The 13,364-nt window shown below is 36.3% G+C and overlaps 1 protein-coding gene across 35 annotated transcripts in view; it reads right to left on the bottom strand.

The window, feature by feature from the left end:
* NRXN1 (neurexin 1) overlaps positions 1–13,364 on the bottom strand; it is a 1,247,328-nt gene that overhangs the window by 47,873 nt on the left and 1,186,091 nt on the right. The window contains exon 1 of one of the 35 annotated variants that reach the window (XM_045979186.1): positions 7,184–7,354. The exons of the other annotated variants lie outside the window; for them this stretch is intronic. Coding sequence (XP_045835142.1) covers positions 7,184–7,216 — 33 coding nt within the window. The 5' untranslated portion in view covers positions 7,217–7,354. Of the gene's footprint in view, positions 1–7,183; positions 7,355–13,364 lie in introns of those variants that run through there. 35 annotated transcript variants of the gene reach the window in all.

Below are 13,364 nucleotides of genomic sequence, written 5' to 3'. Positions count from 1 at the left end.
TGTTAATTTTTTAGCACTGGCAAATGAAAAATGCTTAAATAAAACATTAATATTAGGGGAAGCTGGATGAAGACTGAACTCTGTTTACAGCATTTCTATGTATTTAAATTAGAGCTCTTATTTAAAAACCAAAACATAAAAGATGCATACTAATCTGATCAAATCTTATATATTACATATAAGTTGGCCAAAGTGGTATTTATAAAATAATTCTCTTCAAAAAGATACAGATACATTCATGAAGGAAAAAAAATACAATTGCCACAACCACAACAAAGTAACCTGTAAACCCCACCCCTCTCTGTAATATTTACAGACACAAAGCATGTATTATCCTCACTTGAATGACATGTCTTTGGAAATGTCCTTACACTGTAATAAGCAAAGCATATACTTTTCTACTACATCTTATCATTTTAGAACTTTGCCTTTCTTCCTAAAGTACTACAAAGAACTGAGCATCATTTAGGGAATTGCTAGGTAGAGAGAGAGAGAAAGGGAGAGAGAGGGGCTAAAATCAGTATTTGCTTTGTTATTGCATCAGTAGCCTTCTGTTTAAAATGATACCATCTGCTCAATTGAAATTTCATGCGCTATGTGTGAAACCACAAAGTCAGGAATCTAGGAAGCCCTTATTGCTTGGATGCCTTCAAACACTGACCTAAGCTTACTACCTCTAGCTTGAGATTTTGAAAAGTAATCAAGAAGTATTCAATTTGATATTTTGTACCTACGTATCATTTCAATCAGTACTCATGACTGGTTCATGAAGTTTCCCATAATTATTCACTGTATTTTAAGCCGCTTACTGAGGAAACAATAGTATTGATAACAATTTCAATAACACAACTAGACTGCTCATGTAATTATCACTATTCAAAATTGTTTCACTCAAGGTTAAGCCCTGGCTTTCTTCCTATACCATCTCCATCCTACTTTCTTTAGAGTGGGTATCATTCAAAAAGAAAGTAGAATCAAAGAAAGGGAAGGAGAATCAGGCAGACTGAAAATTATTGCTGGAGTAATTTACAAACACACTCGATTTACAAACACACTCAAATTACAAACACACTTGTAGCCTGACATAGTTATACTTACTCTAAAGTGTCTAATTTACTACTGGAAAAATGACTCAATACTTCAAATCATCCCATCAGTAAAAGAAACCCAATTTCTTACACTATAAAGGAAAATGTTTAGCAGTGAGGGCTGCTTTTAATGAGTAAAGAGAATGAAAACCAAATATGCAGGTGATTTTTAAATCAAAAGAGTTGTACATATTTTGCATTTACTTTTATTACTCACAAAACATAAAGATCGGCTTTTAAGAAATCAGTATGTTGTCCTGAGAACATGTAGAATAGGAAACAGCCACTTTGAGTGATTTTGAGACAAGCTACTTGGAACTTTGCTTCCTGTTTGAACATCCTTGGTGTCCTACATCACTTCAGAGGCTGGTACTGGTGTGATGGGATTGTTGCTCCCTGGTGTGATCTGATTTTGTGTTATTTTATTTTGTGACTGTATAACTAGGGCTGCTTGAACAAACACAAGGAACATGTATAGCAGAATAACATCCATGCACCTGCTTAACACATAGTGACCTCTACTTTCTCCAAACTACCATGAAGTATATGGCAGATGTGTAGCAAATATGTGTTCATCCATGGATACTACAGGGTAAAACAGTTTAGCCTTCAGTACTCTAGTTTCATGTGTTTGTCCTCACTGTTCAACTGGACTTTCAAGGCAAGAGATATCTTATTTTCCTCTGAGGCATCCATCACTAGGAGTTTTGGTAGAGATCAATCAACCAATAGATATCTTAACAGATCTTAACTATCAAATGTATGAAAACCACTGAGATAATTGCTTATATAATTGTCAATATTCTGGAAAGAGACAATACACTTCCTAAGAAAACTGCTGACAAACCGAGGGGTAGCTGTTCCTCCTGGGATTTCTAGTTTGTTAGATGCATCCTTTAAATCTATTACTCAGCAGCTAAATATTTAGCAGTGTTTTTATACAGAAACATAGTATTTAACTCTGAAAATCTTGTAGTCCTACTACAAACCCAATGAATAGATCCCCTCAAATCTAGTTGTGCTAATCGAGAGAAGTCATGATATGTAATTGAAAAGAATGATTTTTAAGCCAGTGGGAGGGTAAATGGTATAGAAAGCAGATCTAGTCATGCAAGGTGACCCATTATGCAGACAGTTCGCACATGAGTAATTGAGAATTGACACCTAAGGCTATACACATGCAACTCCAAAATAAGGAGCTTTTAAAAAGAATCAAAACTCAATATAATATTGATTTGACAATAAAATAGTAATATTTTGAAGTTACAAGATAGTTTGAGTTTTATATATATATATATAATACATACTTTATTATATATACATAGTATTTGTATATGTAATCTATTTTTTGTATGTAAAATGAGTATTTTTCAGCATAGGCAAATTTATTTCACTGTACAATTGATTGGGAAGGCACTGTCTTTGAAGCTCTAGCAGTTTTTTCAATCTGAAAAATGTTAAAAGATCAGATAGGTGAAGCAATTTCCAATAGCATTAAGCCCCCACTTTATCTATGAAGTTACCAGTATATCTAGACTGTGAACTTTATATGATATTTTTGGTTGAAAGTCTGAAATATGCTGAGAATCAAGATTGTGGTATCCTACAAAACTCATTGTGTTTAAGAAAAAAAAAAGCAGTGGAAACGAAGATGAGAACCTACAGATATGTTTGAGAGACTAATTTCTTTTGGTCTCCTAAGATAACATTCAACATTCAAGTTATTCTTACCACTGTATTATCGTTGTGGGAAAAGAATAAGAAAAGTATTTGAATCTTTCTATTATCAAGAAAATAATTATACTGTGGCTTCACAGGCAGAATACACACACACACACACACATATATATATTCACAACGCAAACATATATATACACACAACATATATATACATACATGCAAATATACCTACAATGGAATATTATTCAGCCATAAAAAAAGAAATCATCATTTGTAATAATGTGGACAGATCTAAAGATTATAATGCTAAGTGAAATAAGCCAAAGAAAGAAAAATACCATATGGATTCATTCATATGTGAAACTTAAGAAACAAAACAAAGGAACAAAGAAAAAAGAGACAAACCAAAACAGACTCTTAAATATAGAACAAACTGGTGGTGGTCAGAGGGGAGGTGGGCGGTGGGATGAGTGGAATAGGTGAAAGGGATTAGGAGTACACCTATCACGATGAGCACTGAGTAATATTTAGAATTGTTGAATCACTGAATTGTACACCTGCAACTAGTATAACCCTGTACGTTAACTATACTGGAATTTGAAAGACTGAATTAAAATTTTATATACACACATACATATATATGGATACATGCACACAACAATGAGAACAAAAATGTGTAACTGATTTTGTAAAACAGTTCTGAGATAGTTACTAATGCTTAATCAAGTGAAATCAAATGAAAGTAAAAATTTGAGGAGGTAATGGCAAGGTATAGTGATAATCACTCATAATTTATGACCCCAAACAGAAAATATGTCATATATTTTTTGCTTTTCCCTGGTTATTATGCAGTTTGGACTCATACTGTCTTAATGTGTGAAGGGAAACTAGAGATACCCATAGGTTTATAACTTTCTCTTATAAGGAACAGTGTTAGTGGATATACTCAAAATTGCTTTTCTACTAGATATTACTGTGCGTGGCTCCATTCTTTGTGTCAAAGTGATGAGGGAAGGGAGTCTTCAGGAGATTCAAATATCAATTGTCAAGTAAATGTACATAAGGTGGCAGAAAGTAAAAACAAATCTTCCCAGGTCAATATGGTAACCTTTAGTAGAAGTCAAAGAAATTGAAAGCCTAAATATACACAAAAATGTAGAAAGCAGAACTTGGTGTCATTATACTTTGCTGAGTTTATACATAGCTTATTGTTCAGTAAAATTGAGGTCTGGAGCAAATGGCATTTGAATCCACAAATGATAGGTAAAGCTGCAGAGAAACAAAAAATAGGAAGGAGAGGAAATGGGGAAAGAAAGAGAAGACTGAATAATAAAATGTACCACTTGGTCCAAGTGAAATTAAACATCTATTAACACTATTCACCTAGGAATTTTGCTAGTTCTCATTAACACTGGAATTAAGAACACTAATTTTGATTGGGAAGAAATCTTGTTTCAAGTGAGTTATTTTCCAAATGGGCAGAGTGTAAGCTTAGTTCTCATAACATTTAAACTTAATATAGACAAAGGTTGAAAGTCCCTGGCTACATGTTTTCTTCCTCCATTTGGAAATTGAAAAGTGTTAAGCCAAGAGGGCTTTTCCCATCAATTAGCACTCTGCCTACTGCAGCCATCATATAGTTAATTGATTGCACTTGTAGTTTATAAATGCACCCAGATGCTGTGGGATGAGCACATTTCATAAATTAAAGGAGCATATGGAAGGCACACAGACAGTAACATTTCATCATAACTACCCCAAACATCCTTAATATGCAATGCTACATCACTAATTACTATGTAAATATGTAAGTGTTTCCCTGCTTAATGTCTTGGTGAGAAATTTGTTTGGCAGTGGAATCCAAATGCAGTTTTGACTGGCCATTTAATACCACTTCAGTGCTCTCCTAGTTTCATCCCACTTTGCCTGGAAGGAGAAGGTGGCTCTCAGCCTATTAGGCAACTTTGATTGTGCAAAGTCAGTGAAAATGTTTATTCTTTCTCAGTGGGTCATCTTACTTAAGGAACACCTGTCAACCCTCCAAATTATAAATATCTGTCCAAAGTTCTGTCTGCAGGCTCTCTTTCTTCCTGAAAACATTGGATGGAATTTGCCAAGTGAAGAATGTTCTGCTGCTTTGCAGACTCTTTCATTAATTTCTAAAAACAGGGCAAGGAGGAAAATGACAGCATAAAGAATGAGAAACTGGCTTAATTCTTCAACTATGGGGAAATTAGTATCGATGATCTGAGTAAACTATCTTGAATACCTCAAAATGTCAAAGGTGAAGGCTTCATTCTCTGATCTAGGTCATAGTTCTTTGTCAAGCCAAGGTTGAAAAGGTAAGTTGCATGTCTCTACATGCAACATGGCAAAATCTCCTTCATAGAGTGAAAATCCTCTCCATATATAAGGTCCACCGATGACATGATTAAGTGAGCTGTAGGTGACTCATGGATCAGAAGATGTCTATTTAAACTTTCAAAATTTGTATTTTATTGGTAGATTTTGGCAGCGTAATTTTGGTCAAATTCACTTGTACTCAGGACTGGAATTGTGTCTAAGTTCACCTTAAAATTTTGGAGGAATTATTTAATTTACAGAATTCAAAAGTAAATTGATTTTCATTTTTTCCCCAGTCCTATGGCCATTCTGGGTAAAGACTGTGCCCAGTTCTCTGGGCAGGTGGTGACAGAAAGCTTGATAGAGGATTCTGAGAGATTAATTTCATTTTAGAATTTGAACTGGGCATTGGTAAAGCTTCCAAGCTCCATCATGAAAATCAACAAATACTTAAATAAGCCATGCAAAGTTATTCTAGAAACGAACATCTATTTATAAGCCGGAAGCAAAATAATAGTAGATTAGTCAGCATGGGCTCTTAATATTTTCAGAACTGAAAGCTTAACTTAGGGAAAAAGTTAGCAAACCCTACAGATGCTTGAATCATCTAAGGTCTGGTATGTAAGTTTAGTAGTTACTGCCACATTGATATTTATACCAACAACTCAAATAATACAATAGCTTAATTTTAATTTTGTTCCCACTTTTCCTTTACAGGGCAAAGAGAAAAAGATTACAAACACCACCAAACAGAAAACACACCATTTATAATCTGGTAAAGCAACTTCTATTCATGAGATATCTTCCCTACTCTGTGAAGCAGGGGCTACCTAGTTTGATGAAAAATATTTGTTACAACAGACATGACATTCCACCTCATAATTAAAGGAAGATACAATCAGGAGTTCCCTTGAAAAGAAAGGGCAGGCTTTCTTCACTATCAAGAGGACTCTTCCCCTCCCAGCGCCCCTTTTCTGATGTGCAATCCCTTCTGTTCTCCATCTGCTCTGCCCCCACCTATTGTCTCCATTCACTGCCAAGCATGCCAATCCCATCTGGCCACACTCTTGCTTCTGCTGGCTCTAATTCCCAGGGGCCTAGGAAATACTTGAATGCCAAGGCTCTTCCCCTCTTCACGAGAATAAGGACTTAGCTAGGAGGGTATCAAACAATCCTCCAAAGAATTCACACACACATGAACATGCACATAATCTCTCGCATACACAAACAGCAGTTGTAGAATCCTTTCCTAGGCTAACATTACAAAAACGTATGTTTTAAAATTCTCTCACCTCGATGCATTTTTAAAAATTAAAATCTTACTATATTTGAAGTAATCAAAATTTATATTTCAAAAAATCAACTTTCATTAATCCCAGACATGCATTTTATTCAGAAAGCAGAAGTAATTAGTGTAAGTAAATGTTATTTAAATCTTACCATCGTGAAATATTTCCATTAATTAATCAGGTTTAATCGTTGGCCACTAATACATTTTCTGTTGTACCAAACATACATTTAATTCAGGCATTCCGGCTTTGCAAATTCTCCACAAAAGCCCACTCTGCCGCAAAAGCATGCATGGTCAGAATCTAATCATATTTAGGAAAAATTATCACCAAGTCATTAACAATAATAAGCAGTCTGGCAAGTATTGAAAGCAGCTTTTATTCATGCTTTTACTTGAACCAACTTACTACATACACACACACACACATATATATGTATACACACACACACACACACACAAAATTCTTGGTTGTTTTTGCCACAAGCATGCTAAAAAACCTCTGAAGCTCACAAAAAGCAGCAAACAAAACTAGAAGCAACCATGCTCAGGGTTTAAGGACATCAAAAAATTAAAGCAACCTTTCTACATTTCATACAGAGCGTGCATAAATTTGACATGCAATCTCCAAAAATAAATATTGTAACATAAATCTTAAAATTAGTTTAAGCAAAAGAGTTTATTCTTATTTTCATTATTATTGTTCTTAGGCTTCTGGTATCTTAAACCCTGCATGCTGCAGTTCTAAGCTGTGCTGAGCACCGGCTGTGAGAGAAGAAGCTACCTGCGAGTTTTCACAGTGCCATCTCATATCCATGTCTGTCTGGCTACCCTGCGTGCTTAGAGCTTTTTTCTTAATTCTTAATGGAAATCCTAGGAAATTTAGTCCATCCTCTGAAATCAATACTGGTGACAGGAGAGCTCCCTGACTCAGTGGGAGATCAAGATGATAAATTGCCTGCGCATCAGCCTGGCCTATCAGTGCCCTGCACACAGATGGGCGAGAAAAGACACAGAAAAGGCTCTATCAGTCACGTGTCACCGAGGAGCCAATGGCTGACTCGCTACTGCAGGAAGAGATGCTGCAGTTCCGTCTGCAGTTGACGAGGCTGTTGGTACACAGCCCAGCCCGCGCCCAGCTCAAAAAGTCTAGGCATCGCTGCTGTTGAATTTGCTCCCTGGCTGTGACTGCATTAAAGAACGGACATCATTCTAAGTCCGACCCAAATAAAGTCCTATTTTCATGCGCAGGGAATTCTCTCTATATTACTTTCTAATCCATTGTGATCACACAACAGAAGGGAAACTTTTTTTAACATCTCGACCCTTAATCTCTAATGTGCATCCCTTCAGATAATTACTATGTTTTCACCTAATAGTAAATTAGAAGCTTAAACTGTGCAATTAGCATGCAACCCTACAGAATCATCGCAAAGCTTTATAATTGTAATTATAATTTTATTTCCAAGTTAACGAGTGACTTTTTTTTTTTTGAATGCCAAGTTTATGAGTGTTTTTATGGGCTGATTTTGTAAAGGCAATTATACAACAGTAACAAGTGCATATTATGCTTTTCTGCCAATTAGAACTGCTCCTCTTTAAAGACAATTTAAATCCCAATAAATATGCCATTTTATCAATCATTAAAAATAAAAAATCAAACAAGCACCAAAGGATATACATCTCATTTCCTAAAGCCTGAAGAAGAAATGTGTTATACAGCGATGGAAATAGGGACTTTTTTTTTTTTGTCTTCCCTCTTAAATTTAAAAATAATTCTTTGAGAAGCAAAGACTCCACATCTGGAATACCATATGGAATCATATCCCCTAATACATCTGCTTCCATTGATCACTGTGTAATAACCAACATGTTGCACAGTTCTTCAAGGTAACCGAGATGTTTGTATCCAGTTTGACAGGTAAGGTTATTAGTGATGAGACTACAGTGTTTTTCAAATGGCAATATGATGGAGATTAAAAAAAAAAGCTCAAAAGAAACAGTGAACAATCTTCAGGAACAACAGAAAGAGCACTAGGGCACCTCTCTTTATCATTTTTCATTGCCCAGTTTCAATTACACCCATGCATTTGCAAAGATTAATCTAACTTTTGTAGAGTGACCCAACACTACTTAAAAAAAACAAAAACAAACAAACAAACAAAAAAAAAACAAGAATAAATACTGATAGATGTGCCCTCATCAGTAAATTGTCGGTGAGCTTTAGAATGCTGAAATTCCAAAGTTCATTTCACCTTGGGAACTATTTTTTAAACACATTCTTGAAACACTGACCCTGCCAAGTTTTCTGCAAACTTCTCTCTGCTCTATTGACTATGAGGAACTAATAAAGCATTTTTCAAATTTTTAAAATACATATTGTTTTGTGTTCATTCTATTTGGCCTATTTATTCAATAATAACATAATCCTCAACAATCAAACTTTACTTTTATAATTAAGGTCCAGAACACTTCTCATCAAAAGGAAAGCAATAATAATAAAACATCATCAAACCTACACATTGCAATACTGTAATAGCCAAAAAGTAGAAACTATTTAGTCATCCATAATAAACTGATCAGATAAATTATGGTACAGTCTTACCACAGAGGTACTCTGCGGCTGTAGAATATCATGTGGTAAATTCAAATGTGCTGATTGAAGAGACCTCTGAGACGTAATGTTATTTAAACAGAAAAGGTGCAATTTTTAAATTGTTTGAAGTCTGTATATACACTAAAAACATACACACATGTTTACACATGTCAATATACATGCATGTGCAGAGGAAATTTCCAAAAAGACATAGAATATCAGTTAACAGTGGTTAAATCTGGGGAGCAAAGCCTAGATCAAAGGTGGGACTGAGGCATAGTTTCATTAGCCCATTTTATACACGTTTCATTAAGTCTAGGTATTTCCTAATTTAAAATTAATTAATTAATAAAAATGATTGTTTAATTTAATGACTGCTAGATACTGGACCAAAAATGTTGAGGGAAAAGGAAGAAGACAGAAGAGAGAAGGTCTGCCTTTTTTCTTGTTAAGAACACAGGCAGGTGTGGGCAAAAAGGAGCTGCCAGAGACCGGTTTGGCAATGTGAGATGAAGACCTCCACAAACCGTATTCGTCTTCTACTTCTTTCCTCTCTGAATGCCTACAACAATAAAAATTTCAGGTGTCAAGAGCTTTACAATTTGTAGTGACAATTCACCTAAATTATCTCTGATTCTTAGAGGTAAGAACTGAGAAGTAAACGATTTGGCTAATTAGCAGAGCTTTGGGCAAATTAACCCCTCCAAGCCTTAGTTTTCTCAGCAGGATGCAATTAGCAAGAAGTGGCAGAGTCTACCATGAATCTTAATTTAGGATATTGTTTACTGCTGCTTGAAAGGCAAGATCATGTGCATGTTTTTTTTAAACCAATAATGGTGTAGGCCTAAAGACAAAACAAAATTCACTTTCTTGTGTTTCCTACTTGGCACAAGTGTATTTTATCCGGGGGACAAAACTTGTCTTACAGATTCTATTGTTCAAGCTCTTGTGGCTGTTGTTCAGAGTCCTAGGATTTTAAGAGATATAAATATTAAAAAAATATTGAATTGGTTAAATTCAGTCAAAGGCAAATAATTTGCACTATTAAAGGATTTTGGTGTTTTATACTCAGTTATTCTAAACCAGTGGTTTAGAGGGGGTGATCTTGTCCCCAAGGGGACATTTGTCAATGCTTAGAAGTAGTTCTTGATCTCCCACCTGGGAAGGAGCTACGAGCATCCAGTGGGTCTGGCCAGGAATCCTGCCAAATCGTCCTGCAATGCACAGGACAGCCCCGAAGACAAAGACTCACCTGGCGTGAAATGTCAATAGTGAGATGGAGAAACGTGGACTAAATACTATGCTCTTCTACCTTACTTATAAAGAGGTTAAAAACAAAAAGTACTCTGTACTATGAGATGTCTATTGCAAAGTGACAAGGAAGAAAGTTTAAGGGGAGAAGAGAGGCAGACTAAGAACCAGGCCCTGGATTCCTTCAAAAGTAAGAAGTCTTAGGGAAGAGGAAGAAAAAGTAAATGAGGTAGAGAGGATAAGAGAAAAACTCCTAGTGTGGTCACCTGGAAGCCCATGTAAAAAGCCTACGGTAGCAAAGACATTAGGGTCTTGTTCAAATGCTGCAGACAGGTCAAATGATCTACTTTTCATAGTCTGTTGCCATTGTTGTTTTTTAAAGGTTGATTGATTGATTGATTGGAGAGAGAGAGCATGTGCCCAGGAGCAGGGAGAGGGAGGAGGAGAGAAGCACACTGCTCATTGAGTAGGGATCCTGAGGTGGGGGCTGGATCTCACCTGAGTCAAAATCAAGAGTCCGATGCTTAACCAACTGAGCCACCCAGGCACCCTCTTAGTTTTGTCTTTAATTTAAACAAAAGATTTGAGAAATTAGTCTCACTGAAATTAATAATACAAAAGACTTGGGGTCCTTATTCTTCCGCATGTTTGGATTTTTACAGATGTGGCCAGAAAAGGTAGTGTTTACAAACTACAAGAGGGCTACTTGGAGAATATGTGAAGCGGAGGGGGCTTTCATGACCCTCAAGTTACACTTCTAAGGCTATTTACAGTTGTAGTTGCTTAAGAGTCCACAAAGGTGTCCCTGTAAACAAGCAAGCGGACAAACGCTGTTTCGGACCATCCCACATCACAGTGTGCCGAAGAGGCAGACAGCCACTGCACCCCCAGAAACCATATCTGCAGCCAGTCTTTCCATCCATAGACCACATTTCTGGGGACAGAGTTCTCAGGACAGCTTCAGGCGCTTTCCCGCTGTGACGCCTGTCAGGCCAATTTCCATACTTGGTCAAGCCTGTGGTATCCAGGGTCAGTGTAACAGAGCTGAGAAACATGGCCACCTGGAGTACTAGGACACTGGAGAGTTTTAGGCCAAATTAATGCTCTTTCTGATGTGAAAATGTTGCAGGAAAATAGTAAAGACAGAGGGGAAGGCGGGGAGAAGATAGAGAGGGAAGGAAGGAAAGATAGAAAGGGGGGAAGAGAGAGGGAGAGAGATAGAAGGAGGCAAAGACAGAGAGAAGGAGAGGGGGAGGGAGAGAAAGAGAGAGGGAGGAAGGAAAGAGATCAGGAACAAGAGCCACATATCTACCCATATAATTACATACTGTGTGGTGTGAATGAACACTGCATGTCATAATTCTCTTTAGATAGATCTTTACAACTCCAGGAGGCTTCACGTTTGCATAGTCCAACACCTTCATTTTAGAGATGAAAGATTTCGATACAGAGAAGTTAAGTAATTTAGCTTGAATTAAGTGACAGTGGAATTCTTCCTAATCTAGTCAATGGGTGAACATGATATTGGCAAGTTTCAAGATACTTTCAAAAATCACCATGATTATCAACCAGAGTAAGACTTAGAGGAAGGGGAAAATGATGTCAAATAAAAGACAAAGGTTTGCTTCAAACCTTTACATGGACATGAACATTTACAGGATATGAAACACTAAAGAAGTTTTGAGTCTCCTTCAGAAGAATATGCATGTCTGCTGAAGACTTTTTTTTTTTTTTAATGTAAATTCTCTTGTCTGTATTTGTACCACCAGTCATGATGAATGAGAAGTAGGATGCCTGGATGACTTTTAAAAGACATATGTCAGGAAGTAAGCTCTAGTTGTGAGAGAATATACGTGGGGAGATATTTTGGATCATTTACATTTTTTAAGAAAAGGGGAAAAATAGAAATGGTAGAAAACCATAGTAGATTATCTGGGTTTAAAATTTTTATTGTTTTTGCTTTTTCTCCCTATAACGTCAGTCCTAGTTTGATGCCATGGAGCATCATTAAATTTCCGTTAATTATTAATTTAATATTTGCGAGTACATATCAAATGTAGGATATGAATTAATGTCTAAAAAATCTGTATATTCTAAATCTTATATTTTTTCTGCTACTCTAATCTTATGGGTTTGTTTTTTACAATGATTATTTCCCTGGGTACATATGCTTTTTAAAAAAGTAAAAACACACAAAAAATGCCTCATATGGTCTTTTTGATAACACTCTACTCTAAAAGTTATTATACTAATACTAAAAATAAAAGAGGGACTCCTGAGTGGCTCAGTCAGTTAAGCGTCATGATCCCAAGGTCCTGGGATTGAGCCCCAAGTCAGGCTCCCTGCTTAGCAGAGAGCCTGTTTCTCCTTCTCCCTCTGCCTGCCACTCTGCTTACCTGTGCTCGCTATCTTTCTCTGTCAAATAACTAAATAAATAAAATCTTTAAAAAAAATAAAAATAAAAAGATTGAGGGGTGCCTGAGTGGTTCAGTGGGTTAAACATCTGATTTGCTCACATTAAGCATCGACTTTGGCTTAAGTCATAATCTTAGGTTCATTGGATCTAGCTGCATCTGGCTTCCTGCTCAGCAGGGAGTCTACTTCTCCCTCTCCCTCTACCCCACGCCCCACTTGTGTACACCGCACACACATATACACACCCTCTCTCAAATAAATAAATAAATTAGAAAAATAAGAGAAATTGAGTCTCAGAGGGATTAAATAACATTTATACCCATGAAGCCAGCAATTGAAAGTCTACTGACTACACATCAAATGTTCTTTCCAAAGCAGAATTACTCCTCAAGCTCCACAGTTGTTCTGTAGGTTTAGTAAACATTAGAAACAAGAAAGAAAGTTGTTAAATATCCAGCTTTCTGGGCCCTTCCCCGGAAAATGATTCTGTCTCTGAATTAGATGGATCTTGAAGTTCAAACTGTAAATAAGCCTCCTACCTCCATAATTTAAGAACCTCAGGATCATCTTAGAGTTTCAAATTCAGAATTCTTTTCCAAGAAAAGCCAGGTCAACAGGATTTCTAATGAATGGAAAGAGGAAGTTTTTTTTTTTGTTGTTGTTGTTGTTGTTTTGTTTTGGTAAAGGGTAAAATTTTAAAAGT

Source organism: Meles meles, chromosome 15, assembly GCF_922984935.1.
Source record: "Meles meles chromosome 15, mMelMel3.1 paternal haplotype, whole genome shotgun sequence".
NCBI classification, from domain to species: domain Eukaryota; kingdom Metazoa; phylum Chordata; class Mammalia; order Carnivora; family Mustelidae; genus Meles; species Meles meles.
The sequence above is the reverse complement of the archived record's forward strand: the minus strand, read 5'-3'. Positions and strand labels throughout refer to the sequence as shown.